The sequence below is a fragment of the Adiantum capillus-veneris genome, chromosome 30 (genome assembly GCF_014529385.1).
Source record: "Adiantum capillus-veneris isolate H3 chromosome 30, ASM1452938v2, whole genome shotgun sequence".
NCBI lineage: Eukaryota > Viridiplantae > Streptophyta > Polypodiopsida > Polypodiales > Pteridaceae > Adiantum > Adiantum capillus-veneris.
The window spans coordinates 6,256,993-6,274,781 of NC_140960.1; the positions used below are offsets into that span (position 1 = coordinate 6,256,993).

At 43.2% G+C, this 17,789-nt stretch overlaps 1 protein-coding gene across 2 annotated transcripts; it reads left to right on the top strand.

The window, feature by feature from the left end:
- The first annotated feature begins 956 nt into the window (after window positions 1-956).
- On the top strand, window positions 957-17,637 carry LOC147417484 (uncharacterized). 2 transcript variants are annotated; one of them, XM_086507582.1, is made up of 5 exons: window positions 957-1,186; window positions 16,231-16,387; window positions 16,464-16,514; window positions 16,667-16,780; window positions 16,955-17,637. In XM_086507582.1, the coding sequence occupies exons 1-4, from the start codon at window positions 1,053-1,055 to the stop codon at window positions 16,775-16,777; spliced, it is 453 nt and encodes a 150-aa protein (XP_086363708.1). In that variant the 5' UTR covers window positions 957-1,052; the 3' UTR covers window positions 16,778-16,780; window positions 16,955-17,637. The 2 variants fall into 2 exon arrangements, with proteins under 2 accessions (XP_086363708.1, XP_086363707.1); XM_086507581.1 differs by having other exon boundaries at window positions 963-1,186; window positions 16,667-16,759.
- The last annotated feature ends 152 nt before the right edge of the window (window positions 17,638-17,789 follow it).

The following is a 17,789-nucleotide window of genomic DNA, read 5'->3' on the forward strand; positions in this document are numbered from 1 at the left end:
TTATATCAGTGTTTTTTCATTGCACTTGTTTTTCCAATAATGCCCGATTGCACAATAAAAGGGAAAGAAGCAATTGTTTGAGGGGAAGATACAAAGACAAAGACTATGAAGCAGTTGAAGAGAAAGCATTGAAGAAGACGAAGGTGCTCTTGGATTAGAGTGAAGAAAACATTTTTTCAAGATTTTGCTCTTGGATTAGAGCGTTATTTTTGCTCCTGGATTGGAGTGTGGCTCTTGGATTGGAGTGTTATGCTATTTGTCTTCTAGATTGGGGATGTATGTTGTCTGTGCTCCTGGATTGGAGTATTGTCTTTCTTCATCAAGTTGTAGCCCAAAGTTCAAGGGGAAGATTCCTCTTGTATTGACATCTTTAGTGGATACCATATGTCATCCTTAGTGAATAAAGAACCTTCATTGTATCTTCCTAGTCCAAACCTCAAGGGGAGGATTACAATGGTGCAAAGCTGTAGAGCTAGTTAAAGCTAATTTCATGAATGAATAAACCGAGTCTATTTTGCATTATATCTCTCTTGTTTATGGTGAGCGTGTGATGGCTTAGTAAATACTCAAGATCGTGTTTATGAGTCCAAGTTAATTGATCTTGGAACCTAATTCGTTTGAGTGATAATTTAACCAACATACACACACACACACTTGTGTGCATGATGTTTCTCTTTCATCCACCCTAGCTAGCACGATCCCATTCCATGAATGTAGCTTTGAGAAATAAGATTTGAAAAGACATAGTGTTTTTTTCTTCAAGATTTTTAACGCTTCTTGAGGGACACATGTTTTACAACTAGAATTGAACGACCTTCACCCATATGGATACTAAGACTTTTAGCAGGCCAAAAAATTCCACCACCTATCCATCACTTCCCCGTTTTTAAGCTCCTCTCTCTCTCTCTCTCTCTCTCTCTGTCAAGTTTAAGCCTTCTGTAAGATATGTGTTTTTGTGTAGTTTGTGCCCCTAGGGAGAGAGAGAGAGGTAATTGACGTCGTTCCCACTCCCCCCCCTCTCTCTCTCTCTCTCTCTCTCTCTCGTCACAAACATGGAGTCTTCTATTGGCCTCCAAACACCCCGCGATGTGGAACCCATGCGGTCTTCCATGTTTGCGAACCAGCCCCTCATGGCTGCGCTCCTTGGGTTCACGGTTGCCCAATCTTTGAAGGTCTTCACCTCATGGTATGCCTGTTGTGTGAGACTCTGACTGAGAGAGAGAGAGAGAGAGAGAGAGAGAGAGAGAGAGAGAGAGAGATTCTACTGGATCTCGGTCAACGGCACCCACACTGCTGTTTTTTGTGGTTTGAGGCTGGCAGGTGGTGACTGAATATCTGTCTTTAACGGCTTTTCTTTCTCGCCTTCCATTGTCGGCCTCGTTGCTTTCATCACCACCTCCAGAACTAGTACAATTGCTAAACGATTATATAGAGCATCGGTAATTGTCGAATTAACAAGGGGCAGAACAAGAAAAAAATGTGATTGTTTTAATGCCTTTGGTCTATCAAGTTCCGAATACTGATCACTTCAAAGAAGTATGGGGTTTTCCATGAGAGCTGGAAGGGGAGATACTCCAGGGGTATGGGAGGCTCTTGAGGCAATCCTGGTAGAAGCTGCCGAGGGCAAGGTTGGAGGTATTGTTACTAATGATTGATGTTTTACTGTACAGAAGAGACACTAGACGAGGGCAGAGAGAGACCAGATAGAGACATAGAGAGAAAAAGAGCTGGACTGCTGATGATGTGGCAAATGCAAATGTGGCAAGTATGCGTGGTTATAAGCAACCAAGGAGCATAGTATACATGGACTCCCTTACGGATTTAAGGAGGTATGCCATTGACTTTGGCACTACCTTTGGCCATGTGGGTAGCAAGCTTTTGCAATCTAATCGGTATGATCAATTGACTCTGGTGGAGGGTTAGAAGGATTTGCAAAGAAGGACCAAGGGATGAAGTGACAGCTCTTGCTTCCATATAGTAGATGATGTAGCTTTCTTGGGAGGCAACTTCATTGAAACCTCCAAAGTGAGGAAAGAAGGCTCATTTCTCAAGGACAAATAGGTGACGTGGCATGGCCCTGGACACACTCACAGAGTGGGGCAGCAGACCCGGACACACACCTAGATACGTAGCAGTGACACGTGGCAGTTGTACGGAAATCCATCCCGCAATTCACGCTGAAAGTGCTGATGTGGCTTGCCGTACGGAAATCCCGCTTTTTGCGTTGACTTGCTGACGTGGCAAAGCGTACGGACTTTCGGGAATCACACTGGCTGACTTTGACAGCTTTTTGAGCCAGTTGCTTTATTTTGAAAGATTTTAGAAGAACTTCTTAGAGCATTTGGACGCAGAGTCTGAGAGTGAGCACCTACCCACTCTCTTGTACTTTGAACGCAAATTAATGCAAAAAGAAATAACGAAAGGGACGCGAGTTTTGGGGCCAATATCACTAGGCACGGAACTACGTCGGGCGTGTTGAATCAAGTGTGAATTGTGAACTGTTTTGAAGTGAATCTTTGCTGTGTTGCGATAGAATCTTGACTTGGAGTGTCCAAGTTTGTTACAGTGGTATCAAAGCACAGAAAGATTCTTCTTCTACGGAGGATCCGATCCTTTTTGCAGCGCACACAGATTTTGGGAAAGAATCTTCGTGTCCTGACCCGGGACTTATTAGCCACTCCCACCCTTCATACATCGCGTATTGGGTGCGCTCTCGTCTTCATCGCTCTGTCTTATAGGGCATAAAGCCATAGAGAATCCCAGATTTACACATGGTTCTTGTGGAGAATCTGACAGAGATAACATCTCTCAGTGGGAAGGCAAACACGGGAACCGAAGAAAATAATGAAGATTTGGGCAAATTTTTTTTCTGACAAGTTTGCGAAAACGGAGTATATTGTCAACTACAGATTGGCATATGAACAGATTGATTAAGTACTCCAGGGACCCGAGATTGACGAAACACTTGAAGAATTACCTGATTGATAAGATTTACTCGAGATGGCGTGTGGCCATTGCTTCTCCTCTCAGGTAGGGAGGAAAGCCGAAAAGACAGACGAGTGCAGAAAAGTAGAACCTGTACTCGCAGAAAGACATGGACAAGTACTCTTGAAAAGAAGCACTTCTACAGAGCCAACTAGTATGACTTCCTAGAAGATAAAAGCAAGAAAGTAAGAGAATTCAAAGACGGTGGACAATCAATTAAGTTTGACTCTTTTTTTTGGATTTTGAGATGCTCCGAGGGCTTTGACCTTCATTAGCAGTTTGACATAGCTTTCTCTGGAGGGCATTACTTAGAGCACTCGAAGATTCGGAGGGCTACCTCTTTCTTCAAGGGAAATGCTCGAACATGGTGGTCCTCTCTTCTTCTGAGGAAGGAAGCTCTGGTCAAATGGTTGAAATTCAAAAGGCTCTTTATTTTCTTCTTGCCTGACTCGGCAGTATGGATGAGATATACGAACCGCTTGGAATTATCTTCGGATGACCAAGGCAGATTCTTTGGACGCTTATTGCGAGAGATTTTGGAACTCTTTTCTACCAACCTCTTCATTTAAGGTCTCTTTTAAGGAACAGATTGAGCGGTTTTGTTGCGGACTTCCTACAGAGATCCGAGACTACTGCTCGGAACAAAAGTTGAATTCTACTTAAGAATTGATGGGTCATGCGAAAAGGGGTTTTGCGATACATTCCAAAAATTTGACTTACCCCACTGATGAGATCTTGACTCAGAGAACCCAACAGACCTCTCACAATGAAAGTAGAAAGAGAAAGAGTTCCCAGGACAAAGAAAAGAAAGATACACGTCCCTGACACTCTTAGAGAAAGGGCTATCTATCTCAACGAGGGGAAGTGTTTTGGTTGTGGGGAATTTGAACACATCTCCGCAAAGTGCCCCAAAAAGGCACGGCAAGAACAGACTAAAGACAAGCCAGAGAGTTCTAGAGCAGCAGAGGATTCAGAAAAGGCAGATGAAAACAGAACTGGTACCACATTGTGTGGGGCCCGAACTGAATCAGATGAACGAAAGTACAAAACTTTGTCGCACTTAGGGCAAAGTGAAAGATCAGGATGCCCTCATTTTCTTTGATGGAGGAGCCAAGGCCAACTTCTTTTCACTTGAATTGGCGGCTCGATTTGGAATTACGCCCCAACAAGCTGAGGCCACAGGCGAAGGTAGTTCTAGCGGCATCCGGATGGGATGTTGCCATTACACCGATCATTGACAAACTCCGTTTGCAATGTTAGGGGTGTTTAGGGCACGAGGACTTCTATGTAATGCCCTTAGGAGGTTGTGACGTCCTCCTCGAAATCCCTTGGTACCACAAGAACAACGCCGTGGTTGAATATCGGACTGAGAAAGCGACTTTGACAAATGAAGGGCACAAAGATTGTACTTGATGAAATTCAGTTTCTTTACTCGATTTTCTGGAGAGAACTGAACGATGATTGAAGGTCGAATATGTTTTGACCTCGAAAAAGAACGCCAAGATTTTCTCCACACTCATGCCGATTGCTTTTCTAAGGGCCTGCCAAGCGAGTTGCCATCAGCTCGTCCCGAGGATCATACCATTGATTTGATACCTGGAAGCACACCACCGAACCGGTCACCTTATCGTGTGAGCCGAGCCGAGAATGAAGAAATTATGAACCAAGTGAAAGACCTCTTGGAAAGATTTTAGAAGAACTTCTTAGAGCATTTGGACGCAGAGTCTGAGAGTGAGCACCTACCCACTCTCTTGTACTTTGAACGCAAATTAATGCAAAAAGAAATAACGAAAGGGACGCGAGTTTTGGGGCCAATATCACTAGGCACGGAACTACGTCGGGCGTGTTGAATCAAGTGTGAATTGTGAACTGTTTTGAAGTGAATCTTTGCTGTGTTGCGATAGAATCTTGACTTGGAGTGTCCAAGTTTGTTACAGTGGTATCAAAGCACAGAAAGATTCTTCTTCTACGGAGGATCCGATCCTTTTTGCAGCGCACACAGATTTTGGGAAAGAATCTTCGTGTCCTGACCCGGGACTTATTAGCCACTCCCACCCTTCATACATCGCGTATTGGGTGCGCTCTCGTCTTCATCGCTCTGTCTTATAGGGCATAAAGCCATAGAGAATCCCAGATTTACACATGGTTCTTGTGGAGAATCTGACAGAGATAACATCTCTCAGTGGGAAGGCAAACACGGGAACCGAAGAAAATAATGAAGATTTGGGCAAATTTTTTTTCTGACAAGTTTGCGAAAACGGAGTATATTGTCAACTACAGATTGGCATATGAACAGATTGATTAAGTACTCCAGGGACCCGAGATTGACGAAACACTTGAAGAATTACCTGATTGATAAGATTTACTCGAGATGGCGTGTGGCCATTGCTTCTCCTCTCAGGTAGGGAGGAAAGCCGAAAAGACAGACGAGTGCAGAAAAGTAGAACCTGTACTCGCAGAAAGACATGGACAAGTACTCTTGAAAAGAAGCACTTCTACAGAGCCAACTAGTATGACTTCCTAGAAGATAAAAGCAAGAAAGTAAGAGAATTCAAAGACGGTGGACAATCAATTAAGTTTGACTCTTTTTTTTGGATTTTGAGATGCTCCGAGGGCTTTGACCTTCATTAGCAGTTTGACATAGCTTTCTCTGGAGGGCATTACTTAGAGCACTCGAAGATTCGGAGGGCTACCTCTTTCTTCAAGGGAAATGCTCGAACATGGTGGTCCTCTCTTCTTCTGAGGAAGGAAGCTCTGGTCAAATGGTTGAAATTCAAAAGGCTCTTTATTTTCTTCTTGCCTGACTCGGCAGTATGGATGAGATATACGAACCGCTTGGAATTATCTTCGGATGACCAAGGCAGATTCTTTGGACGCTTATTGCGAGAGATTTTGGAACTCTTTTCTACCAACCTCTTCATTTAAGGTCTCTTTTAAGGAACAGATTGAGCGGTTTTGTTGCGGACTTCCTACAGAGATCCGAGACTACTGCTCGGAACAAAAGTTGAATTCTACTTAAGAATTGATGGGTCATGCGAAAAGGGGTTTTGCGATACATTCCAAAAATTTGACTTACCCCACTGATGAGATCTTGACTCAGAGAACCCAACAGACCTCTCACAATGAAAGTAGAAAGAGAAAGAGTTCCCAGGACAAAGAAAAGAAAGATACACGTCCCTGACACTCTTAGAGAAAGGGCTATCTATCTCAACGAGGGGAAGTGTTTTGGTTGTGGGGAATTTGAACACATCTCCGCAAAGTGCCCCAAAAAGGCACGGCAAGAACAGACTAAAGACAAGCCAGAGAGTTCTAGAGCAGCAGAGGATTCAGAAAAGGCAGATGAAAACAGAACTGGTACCACATTGTGTGGGGCCCGAACTGAATCAGATGAACGAAAGTACAAAACTTTGTCGCACTTAGGGCAAAGTGAAAGATCAGGATGCCCTCATTTTCTTTGATGGAGGAGCCAAGGCCAACTTCTTTTCACTTGAATTGGCGGCTCGATTTGGAATTACGCCCCAACAAGCTGAGGCCACAGGCGAAGGTAGTTCTAGCGGCATCCGGATGGGATGTTGCCATTACACCGATCATTGACAAACTCCGTTTGCAATGTTAGGGGTGTTTAGGGCACGAGGACTTCTATGTAATGCCCTTAGGAGGTTGTGACGTCCTCCTCGAAATCCCTTGGTACCACAAGAACAACGCCGTGGTTGAATATCGGACTGAGAAAGCGACTTTGACAAATGAAGGGCACAAAGATTGTACTTGATGAAATTCAGTTTCTTTACTCGATTTTCTGGAGAGAACTGAACGATGATTGAAGGTCGAATATGTTTTGACCTCGAAAAAGAACGCCAAGATTTTCTCCACACTCATGCCGATTGCTTTTCTAAGGGCCTGCCAAGCGAGTTGCCATCAGCTCGTCCCGAGGATCATACCATTGATTTGATACCTGGAAGCACACCACCGAACCGGTCACCTTATCGTGTGAGCCGAGCCGAGAATGAAGAAATTATGAACCAAGTGAAAGACCTCTTGGAAAAGGGTCTTATCCAGCCGAGTACTTCACCTTACTGCTCTCCGGTGTTGTTGGTTTTGAAGAAAGACGGATCTTGGAGAATGTAAAATCACCATCAAGAACAGATTTCCGATTCCGAGGATCGATGATATTCTTGACAAATTACAGGGATCCTCTTGTTTCAGCAGGATCGATTGAAAAAGCGGATATCATCAGATCTGAATCGCGCCGAGAGATGTCTACAAGACAACTTTTCGGACGACCTTCGGTTTATATGAATTTTTAGTGATGCCTTTTGGCCTTACTAATGCTCCAACGACCTTTAAGCGAATGATGGACAAGATTTTCAGAGAGTACAACTTTTTTGTTGGCAGTTTCTTTGATGACATTATAGTCTTCAAGGATGAGGCTGAACATAGAGAACATCTGCTACATGTCTTTCAGGCATTGAGAGATCACAAGTTGGTGATCAATGCAAAGAAAAGTGATTTTTTCTTATCAGAGATACACTTTCTGGGACACATCGTCTGAGCAACAAGAGTACAGATGGACCCGACCAAGATTGAGACTATATGTGATTGGCCCGATGTGAAGAATGTCCATGAAGTTAGAAGCTTCTTGGGCTTATGTTCTTACTACCGGCGGTTCATTAGAAAGTTTGCAGAGGTTGCTTCCCCTTTGCATATCTTGACACAGAAAGGAGTCCTTTCTCGTGGGAACCCACAAAGGTGACTGCCTTTCAGACTTTGAAAGAGATATTGACTACGGGACCATTTTTAACTTTGCTGGATTTGGAGAAGTCATTGAAGTATATTGTGATGCTTGTGGTCGTAGTCTGGGTGCAGTCTTAATGCAAGAAGGCCATGTCATTGCCTATGAGAGCCGATTGTTTTCAAGGCTGGAATTGACAGCACAGATATATGAGAAAGAGCTTTTGGCGGTTATCCATGCTCTTACTCAGTGGCGACATTACCTACTCAAAGCCGATTTTACGGTCTTTACTGATCATCAGAGTTTACGCTACTTCTTATCATAGAAGCAGCTATCGGAAAAGCAGATGCGGTGGGCTAACATCTTGTCACAGTTTCACTTCCAGATTGTCCATGTGCAGGGGCAAAAGAACTTAGTGGAAGATGCTTTGTCCCGAAAGCCGTTAGTCTTGGCTATTTCTGCGATTCAGCATAGAAGCTTCGAGGACATGGTCGATCAGTAGGCCACAGATCCAGATTCTTCTAATGTATTCAGTCGAATATAGAATGGGGAGATAGTAGCGGGATATTCTATTCGGGATGGCTACTTGATGAAGAAAACGATGTTGTGCGTTACACAACCGTTGAGGGAAAAGGTTCTAACCGAATTCCACTATCCACCATTTACGGGTCACCGCGGAATTGATATCACCTTGAAAGGTGTGGAGCGATACTTCTTTTGGCAGAGACTCAAGAAGGACGTGGACGATTTTGTACGCAGTTGCTTGGTATGCCAGAAGATCAACTTTGACATGCATAAAGCACAGGGATTGTTACAGCCGTTACCCATTCTAACCCGCCCCTGAGAAAGTATTGCTATGGATTTCATTTTTGATCTCCTGAAGACACAGAGTGGGCACGATGGTACCTGGACAGTTATTGACAGATCTAGCAAGCAAGCTTATTTCATTCCAGTAAAGAAAACAGTCAAGCCGGATCATTTAGCGAGACTGTTCATTGCCCAGATATTCAGATTACATAGCATGCCTGAGACAATTGTCTGCGACAGAGATCCCCGATTCACGAGTTTGTTTTGGAAGGCTATTTCGGAGAACATTGTCACACGGTTGCAGTTCCCGTCATCTTTCCACCCGTAGACAGATGGGTAATCTGAGATTGCAAATTCAGTCGTACTGGATTTTTTGAAGTCTTACATTTTTGATCAGAAGACTCGATGGGAAAAGTTTTTGCCCTTGGTGGAATTTGCCTACATTAACACGACCCACTCTTCGATGAGGAAGGCGCCTTTGAGATTATTGAAGGTGCTACGAAGGTTCCACCCTTCCTAAGCACGAAAGATAAGATTTTTGAAGCCAACCAGTTCACGAGGGACTTGGACTTGGTCCGGGAGGCTTTAGAGAAATCTCAAGATAGACATGAGAAGGCAGCAGATCGACATCGTCGCGATTTGAAATTAAAGGAGAACGATTGGGTGCTCTTACGTTTTGAGAAGGCATGCTTAAGAAAACGAAAAGGAAAAAAGCGGCTTTTTCAAAAGCATAGCATGAGATACTATAGACCTTTCCAGATAAAATAAAAGATAAATGATGTCTCCTTTAGACTGAAGCTGCCCGATACTTGGAGAATTCACAATGTTTCTCATGTGAGTCTCTTGAAGCCTTTTAAAGGCGATGCGCTCGATAATGGGGACCCAGATGAGCAACCCGAATTGAAGGAAAGCGAGGAGATACTCGTTCCAGAACAGATTTTGGCACATAAAGATAGAAAGATTAAAGGTAAAGTGACGAGGCGGTTCTTGGTTAAATTCAAGAACTATTCCGCATTGGATGCGAAGTGGATGGAGGATGAGGACCTGGCAGATACTCCTCAGATTGTGAAACTTTATCTTGAAGCATTCGGTTTAGCATAGTCTACTCCGATAGAACCCCAATTTCAGCATGGGTGAATCTAGTGCAGCGGGTATGTACAAGAGGGGAGTCACTCCGCTTCTTTGTCAACAGATTGCCCCGATACTTTGATTTGATATAGAGTCTCTGATGTCCCTTTGGGTTTCAAGGATACTGCTGGGCTGACAGTATTCTGCTGAATGACTTTATGAACTGGAATTCCCGAAAATGATACTGATTGATTTGTACTTGACTTGTTTGAGTGCAGGAAGTGATAGACGAAATGATTGCAGCACTTCGGTCTCATAAATCTCTATAGACATGATTGCAATATGGATTAGTTAATCAGGCATCTGTGAGATCCCGACTGGATCTAGATGCAATTGCAAAATACGTTGCCGATTAATCATGGTTTGAAATTAGAATGAATTTTGAATGTGATTTGTCATATGATGTCTTGTGATGTCAAGTGATGTCGTGTGATGTGACTGCCGATTGGTACATGTGCTAGATGTGTTGTTCCTAGTGCATCGATACTAATATTGAGTGTCTACTAAGACAGTTTATGGCCTCTGTCTGTTTTGCAGGTGTAATCGAGGGCGATCACAATGCTTTCAAGAGGGGGGTATGTCACAAATGGGTGACGTGGCATGACCCTGGACACACTCACAGAGTGGGGTAGCAAACCCGGACACACACCCAGAGATGCAACAGTGACACGTGGCAGTCGTAAGGAAATCCATCCCGCAATTCACACTGAAAGTGTTGATGTGGCCTGCCATACGGAAATCCCGCTTTTTGCGTTGACTTGCTGACGTGACAAAGCATACGGACTTTCGGAAATTACTGGCTGATTTGGCAGCTTTTTGAGCCAGTTGCTTTATTTTGAAAGATTTTAAACGATGAATGCTTTTGGGCATCCCTTGTAACCAATAAATAAGTGGTTAGGCCCTCACTTCTTAGAGCCTTGGACGCAGAGTCTGAGAGTGAGCAGTGAGCACCTACCCACTCTCTTATACTTTGAACACAGATTAATACAAAAAGAAATACCAAAAGGGGCGCGTCTTCGGGGCCAATATCTCTAGGCACGGAACTACGCCAGGCCGTGTCGAATCAAGCGTGAATCGTTAACTGTTTTGAAGTGAATCTCTGCTGCGTCGCGGTAGAATCTTGACTTGGAATGTCCAAGTTTGTTACAACTAGAAACAGACAAGACACGATGACTCAACTGAAACAGCAAATACGGAAACTGGAAAGAGAACTGAAAATTGTAGGCAAGAGAGACACCTGAGCGTATTTCGCCACTCAAATGCGTTAACCCCTAAGATATGTGGTACTTTTCTTGTCACGATTGTGGCGTATATGTTTGTATGAATATCTCTCATTTGCTGAGTCATGTTGTTGATGCGAAGAATGACACACTTCAACTTAATGATTTTTTGTAAAAGAAGGTTGCTAGCATCATGACATTTTTTTTTGTCATGCACGCTGCAGTTATCCGTTGTCACTAGAAAATGTTCTCTGCATCTGCTCTTGACCGCGACTTCGTATGCAGTCCCCAACCGGTAGCTAAGCTACATTGACGACCTTCTTGAGGAGGTCTTGCTAGAGGACGGTCCTTGAGTCTCTTCTAGAGCCGGAACTCGCGTTCAAGCGATACTCGAACAGGTGTCTACTGAGCTAGAAATTGCATCCGTTGAGTCTCATCCGTTACCAGAACATGTTTCAGATTTGGCACTTGTAGAGGACCCACTTGTTCAGAGCTGGCTTTCCTTATTCACCCACTCGCACCACTTGTTCCTACTCTGCAAGTGTATCAAGTATATGTGACTCATCGCCATGCAGCAGAGTTCTAGATGATGTTGTTTGGCATACCATACTGACGTGCGTCGTGCGAGCCTTCTCACCTTCCCCATTTTGAGTTCATTATCAATTGCATCTATAATCATATGTGTTGCATCATGATGTGCCAACCATATATGTTCGAAATCGGGTGAGATTGCTTGGGTATGTAATCTTAGTGCATCTAGACACCTTTAAAGATCATCGCGGTCTGGGTGTGATGGCTAACTTTGCTACGCTGGAATACAGGAGCTCCGATATGGAATGGAAAATATTGATTGTCCCTCGGATTTTTGAACTAGATGATTACTCTTCTTTTAAAAGGGGGTATGTCACAAAGTGCTGATGTGCCAATCACTAATTTACTAAAGATGAAGAGGATTAGGACTCCAAAAACCTAACCTCAACTAGCTTATTGAAGACGGTCGAGGGGCCTAAAACCTTCATCTGGAGACGAAGGGGTTAGCATTAAAAATATTTGTGTCAATATTTGTGTGCTATAAGCTTGTGTATGCAAGGAGGATGCCTACGAACTTTTTCCATTGATATTGTGTAATTTTGGGGAGTTCAACTCTGTACATGCTATGATAGGGAGTTGCAAGGAAGTGTTGAAGAAATCCAACCTGTGCATGGAACCACTCTGACGAACTTCGATTAGTGTGTTGAGCCTTTTGTCCTTCCATTCTTATAAATTTTCCGCAAATAACAGTCTTTTCTAATACATTTTCTTTTCTTCTTTCAGTTAGAAGTCTTTTTGTTCGGTCTTGCACACTATTTTTGACAAAAATATTTATAAAAAGATTTTATGCACGGAACATTGAAACTAGGTTTGTAGCACATGGCCAATCCTGAAGATTTCGTTTAACCCTTGCATCTTTTATTAGACTTTTCCTCTCTTCACGAACTCATAAAAAAAAAACCTGATGTTCAACCTGAAGAAATGATATTAAGAGAATTCTTAAGTTGCGGCATTGCCATTGCATTAGCTCTTCAACTCGACGAATATTGATCATTTTCTGGTGTTACCTTGTAGTCTACACACTCCTAGTACATGTTGGTTGTAAGATCTTTTTGTTCATGAAATTTTTGAGGATATTCTCTATTGGTGTTGGGAATGTATAAAATAGGAACATGGAAACAACAGCTGAGAGAATCGAGTATTGGGGTATATAGTTGTACCAAGGGTTGGGAAAAGGTAGGCTTGCATTATTGAAATCTGTTTAAATTAAAAAATGGCTGCCTCAATTTTTTGCAAGGATTTGTGGTTGGAAGATTTTTTTTCAAATTTATGTACAATTTTTCTTCTCAAATATAGTTGTCACAAGGGTGAAAAGGATCCAAAGTTGGCTCCATAAAATCATTTTTTTGAGCAGTGGTATATACCCTTGGGAGACTGTTATTGACAGGTTTAGCAAGCAAGCTCATTTCATTCAAATGAAGGAAAATGTCAAGCCGGATCATTTAGCGAGACTGTTCATTGCCCAGATATTCAGATTACATGGCATGCCTGAGACAATTGTTTGTGACAGAGATCCCCGATACTTGGAGAATTCACAATGTTTTTCATGTGAGTTTCTTGAAGCCTTTTCAAGGCGATGTGCCTGATAATGGGGAGCCAGATGAGCAACCCGAAGTGCTTAGTAGAGGAAAGCGAGGAGATACTCGTTCCAGAACAAATACTGATAGAAAGATTAAGGTAAAGTGATAAGGTGGTTCTTGGTTAAATTCAAGAACTATTCCGCATTGGATGCGAAGTGGATGGAGGATGAGGACCTGACAGATACTCCTCAGATTGTGAAACTTTACCTTGAAGCATGCGGTTTAGTATAGTCTACTCCGATAGAACCCCGATTTCAGCATGGGTGAATCTAGTGCAGCAGGTATGCACAAGAGGGGAGTCACTCCGCTCCTTTGTCGACAGATTGCCTCGATACTTTGATTTGATATAGTCACTGATGTCCCTTTGGGTTTCAAGGATACTGCTGGGCTGACAGTATTCTGCTAAATGACTTTATGAACTGGAATTCCCGAAAATGATACTGATTGATTTGTACTTGACTTGTTTGAGTGCAAGAACTGATAGACGAAATGATTGCAGCATTTCGGTCTCATAAATCTCTATAGACATGATTGCAATATGGATTAGTTAATCGGGCATCTGTGAGGTCCCGACTGGATCTAGATGCGATTGCTAAATACGTTGCCGATTAATCATGGTTTGAAATTAGAATGAATTTTGAATGTGATTTGTCATATGATGTCTTGTGATGTCAAGTGATGTCGTGTGATGTGACTGCCGATTGGTACATGTGCTAGATGTGTTGTTCCTAGTGCGTCGGTACTAACAGTCTATGGCCTCTGTCTGTTTTCTAGGCGTAATCGAGGACGATTACAATGCTTTCAAGAGGGGGGTATGTCACAAATGGGTGACGTGGCATGGCCCTGGATACACTCATAGAGTGGGGCAGTAGATCCGGACACACACCCAGATACGCAACAATGACACGTGGCAGCTGTACGGAAATCCATCCCGCAATTCATGCTGAAAGTGCTGACGTGGCCTTCCATACGGAAATCCCGCTTTTTGCACTGACTTGCTGACGTGGCAAAGTGTACGGACTTCTGGAAATTACGCTGGCTGAATTGGCAGCTTTTTGAGCCAGTTGCTTTATTTTGAAAGATTTTTAAAGATGAATGCTTTTGGGCATCCCTTGTAACCAATAAATAAGTGGTTAGGCCCTCACTTCTTAGAGCATTTGGACGCAGAGTCTGAGAGTGAGCACCTACTCACTCTCTCGTACTTTGAACACAGATTAATACAAAAAAAAATACCGAAAGGGGCGCGAGTCTTCGGGGCCAATATCTCTAGGCACGGAACTACGCCAGGCCGTGTCGAATCAAGTGTAAATTGTTAACTGTTTTGAAGTGAATCTCTGCTGTGTCGCGGTAGAATCTTTACTTGAAGTGTCCAAGTTTGTTACAACTAGAAACATACAAGACACGATGACTCAACTGAAACAGCAAATACGGAAACTGGAAAGAGAACTGAAAATTGTAGGCAAGAGAGACACCTGAGCGTATTTCGCCACTCAAATGCGTTGACCCCTAAGATATGCGTCCCTTGTGGTACTTTTTTTTGTCACGATTGTGGTGTATATGTTTGTATGAATATCTCTCATTTGCTGAGTCATGTTGTTGATGCGAAGAATGACACACTTCAACTTAATGATTTTTTGTAAAAGAAGGTTGCTAGCATCATGACATTTTTTTTTGTCATGCACGCTGCAGTTATCCGTTGTCACTAGAAAATGTTCTCTGCATCTGCTCTTGACCGCGACTTTGTATGCACCATGGACGAGTTCTAGAAGATTTCGTCCCCAACCGGTAGCTAAGCTACATTGACGACCTTCTTGAGGAGGTCTTGCTAGAGGACGGCCCTTGAGTCTCTTCTAGAGCCGGAACTTGCGTTCAAGCCGATACGAACAGGTGTCTGCTGAGCTAGAAATTGCATCCGCCGAGTCTCATCCGTTACCAGAACATGTTTCAGATTTGGCACTTGTAGAGGACCCACTTGTTCAGAGCTGGCTTTCCTTATTCACCCACTCGCACCACTTGTTCCTACTCTGCAAGTGTATCAAGTATATGTGACTCATCGCCATGCAGCAGAGTTCTAGATGATGGTTGTCTGGCATACCATACTGACGTGCGTCGTGCGAGCCTTCTCACCTTCCCCATTTTGAGTTCATTATCAATTGCATCTATAATCATTTGTGTTGCATCATGATGGGCCAACCATATATGTTCCAAATTGGGTGAGATTGCTTGGGTATGTAATCTTAGTGCATCTAGACACCTTTAAAGATCATCGCGGTCTGGGTGTGATGACTAACTTTGCTACGCTGGAATACAGGAGCTCCGATATGGAATGGAAAATATTGATTGTCCCTCGGATTTTTGAACTAGATGATTACTCTTCTTTTAAAAGGGGGTATGTCACAAAGTGCTGATGTGTCAATCACTAATTTACTAAAGATGAAGAGGATTAGGACTCCAAAAACCTAACCTCAACTAGCTTATTGAAGACGGTCGAGGGGCCTAAAACCTTCATCTGGAGACGAAGGGGTTAGCATTAAAAATCCTAACCCTACCAACTTGCGAAGTGGCTGAGGGCGCCTAAAACCCTAAAAAGGCCAGAAGACCATCAAGTCGCGTGGAGGTGATGACGTGGCAGCCTTGTATGGATCAACCCATGAATTGCGGAAGTTGATGACATGGCAGCTTTGTACGGACAGCCTACCTTATTTGTTGGATGGCCCTTTCATCACCTATCCGTTTGAGGGGAGTTCCAAAGTCACACTTTCATGTGTTTTCAGGAGGGTGGTAGTTAGGGTAAGCCAAGCTTATTCCCACTTGTGTGCAATTACAATGGATGCCCCCTAGCGACATAGACTGTCTATTAAACATTAACCCTACAGATAGCCATGTACACCCATGTCCCCCAGCCACATAGACTGTCTATTAGACAAAAACCCTTTTGATAGCAATGTACACCCATGTGACATTGTGATGTGTCCACCTTGGATTGATGTGAACTATAGCATGATGTATCTCTTCGACTGTATACCGAAGATGCTCATACCCTATCATCTGTAAAAATTCTTTTTGCACTGACTCTTCAATCTAATGCAATCTCCATTCTCTCTTTTATTATGAATGGCTCATTTGATTATCTTCTCGTAGCTCTTTCTTTGGTCTTTGGTTGTTCCCTGAGGGGGAACTTTTGCTGCAGGTACAAGGAGAAAAGATGGGAAGCAAGGAAGCTTCTTGGCCCTGGTGGTATGCCATCCTCCCATGCAGCTACAGTAATGGGGCTTGCAACAGCCATAGGCTTGAAAGACGGGCCTGGAGGGTCTCTGTTTGCAATTGCTTTAGTTTTAGCAAGTGTGGTAAGTTGAATGTGTTAAGATGGGTGCATCATAATGTATATTACTGCCAGAAATCCTGAAGGAAAAAATCTTGCAGGTGATGTATGATGCTACTGGAGTACGGCTGCAGGCAGGTCGTCAAGCTGAGGTAAGAGTAATTTGCCTTGAGGTTGGCCATTTCTCTCTCTGGTTTTACAGGACAAAGTCCTTTCTGATTTTGCATGCATTATGGAAAACAGCTCTGTTTTATGAGGAATATGCATGCTTATCTCGTTGATGCTTGCTTATGGGGCCTTACAGGTTCTGAACCAGATTGTATTTGAGCTTCCAAGAGAGCATCCCATGGCAGACACGAGGCCTCTACGGGAACCGCTTGGTCATACACCACCACAGGTGACACCATATTCCTAAAATGTAAGGAGCAGTCTCAAAGCAAGTTCTTGTTGGATGCATTTAGTCTCATACCTTTTAGGCGCTGCACGGCATAAAGTTAAATGCCAGCCTCATGCCTTACAATGGCACTGGCGTTAGTACGAACTGTATCAGGTGCTCTGGATATACACTCATGTTCTCTTATTGAGCTTGCAGGTAATAGCTGGTGCTATGACTGGATGTTTGGTGGCAGTAATACTGCATGTACTTAGCGGAGAAGCCCCTCACTAAGCACACTGTGAGCGCTCGTTGCGCTTCTCCTCATGGGGAAAATCGTCAAGCTGCAGTGTTGTATTTATTATAGGGCACAGCAACAAAAGAGCGTGCTTTACCCTCGATCTGTGACACCTTGAAAAGCTCATTTAAACACCAGTCGACATAGCATACATTAGATGCTGAATTTTAAGGTGGTTGCTAGATGCTCAAGGTGCTATGGCAATTCCAAGGAAGCACAATGGTCGTCACTGCTACTCTTTGAGCACATTGAGGAATGTTATGGGCACCCTTCGGCCTCGCTGTCCTGCAAGTCGCAAGGATGGTTATCTGTCCTTTTCTCCATGCCCTTTTTGTCATTCTTTCAAACATTAGTCTTGATGTGAGCCAAGAAAGTGGCTGAAGCCAGGGTTGTTTTCTTGACAACTCGTGTATGATGTAAACTAGATGCTCTTAGAGAAACTCTTTTGAGGCTTGAAGATGCCTAACAAATTTGTTAGTGAAACCTGGAATTATGGTATAAAAAAGGCCTATTTGAAACAATGGTCTGCAGCAGTGGTAAAAAGATGGTAAAAACCATTTGTACTTTCCTTAAAAGGCTATTTTGCATGGCACTAGCTTTGACTAAGTGGCTTCAGTTACCAAAGGGGCTCAATGTCTTATTTGATTGCATAAACTTGGTTAAAAGTTATTTGTTTTCATTCAAACTGCGATGAGCTTCTAAGCAGAGACAAAAAATATGAGCATTCTGGTGGGTGTATGATACATAATCTTATAA

Excerpts from the sequence above, each read along its gene's own strand:
- LOC147417484 (XM_086507581.1), top strand. The coding sequence starts at position 1,053 with ATGGAGTCTTCTATTGGCCTCCAAACACCCCGCGATGTGGAACCCATG. Across the intron at positions 1,187-16,230 it reads TTGAAGGTCTTCACCTCATG|GTACAAGGAGAAAAGATGGG; the intron begins GTATGCCTGTTG and ends CTTTTGCTGCAG. Across the intron at positions 16,388-16,463 it reads CTTTAGTTTTAGCAAGTGTG|GTGATGTATGATGCTACTGG; the intron begins GTAAGTTGAATG and ends AAAATCTTGCAG.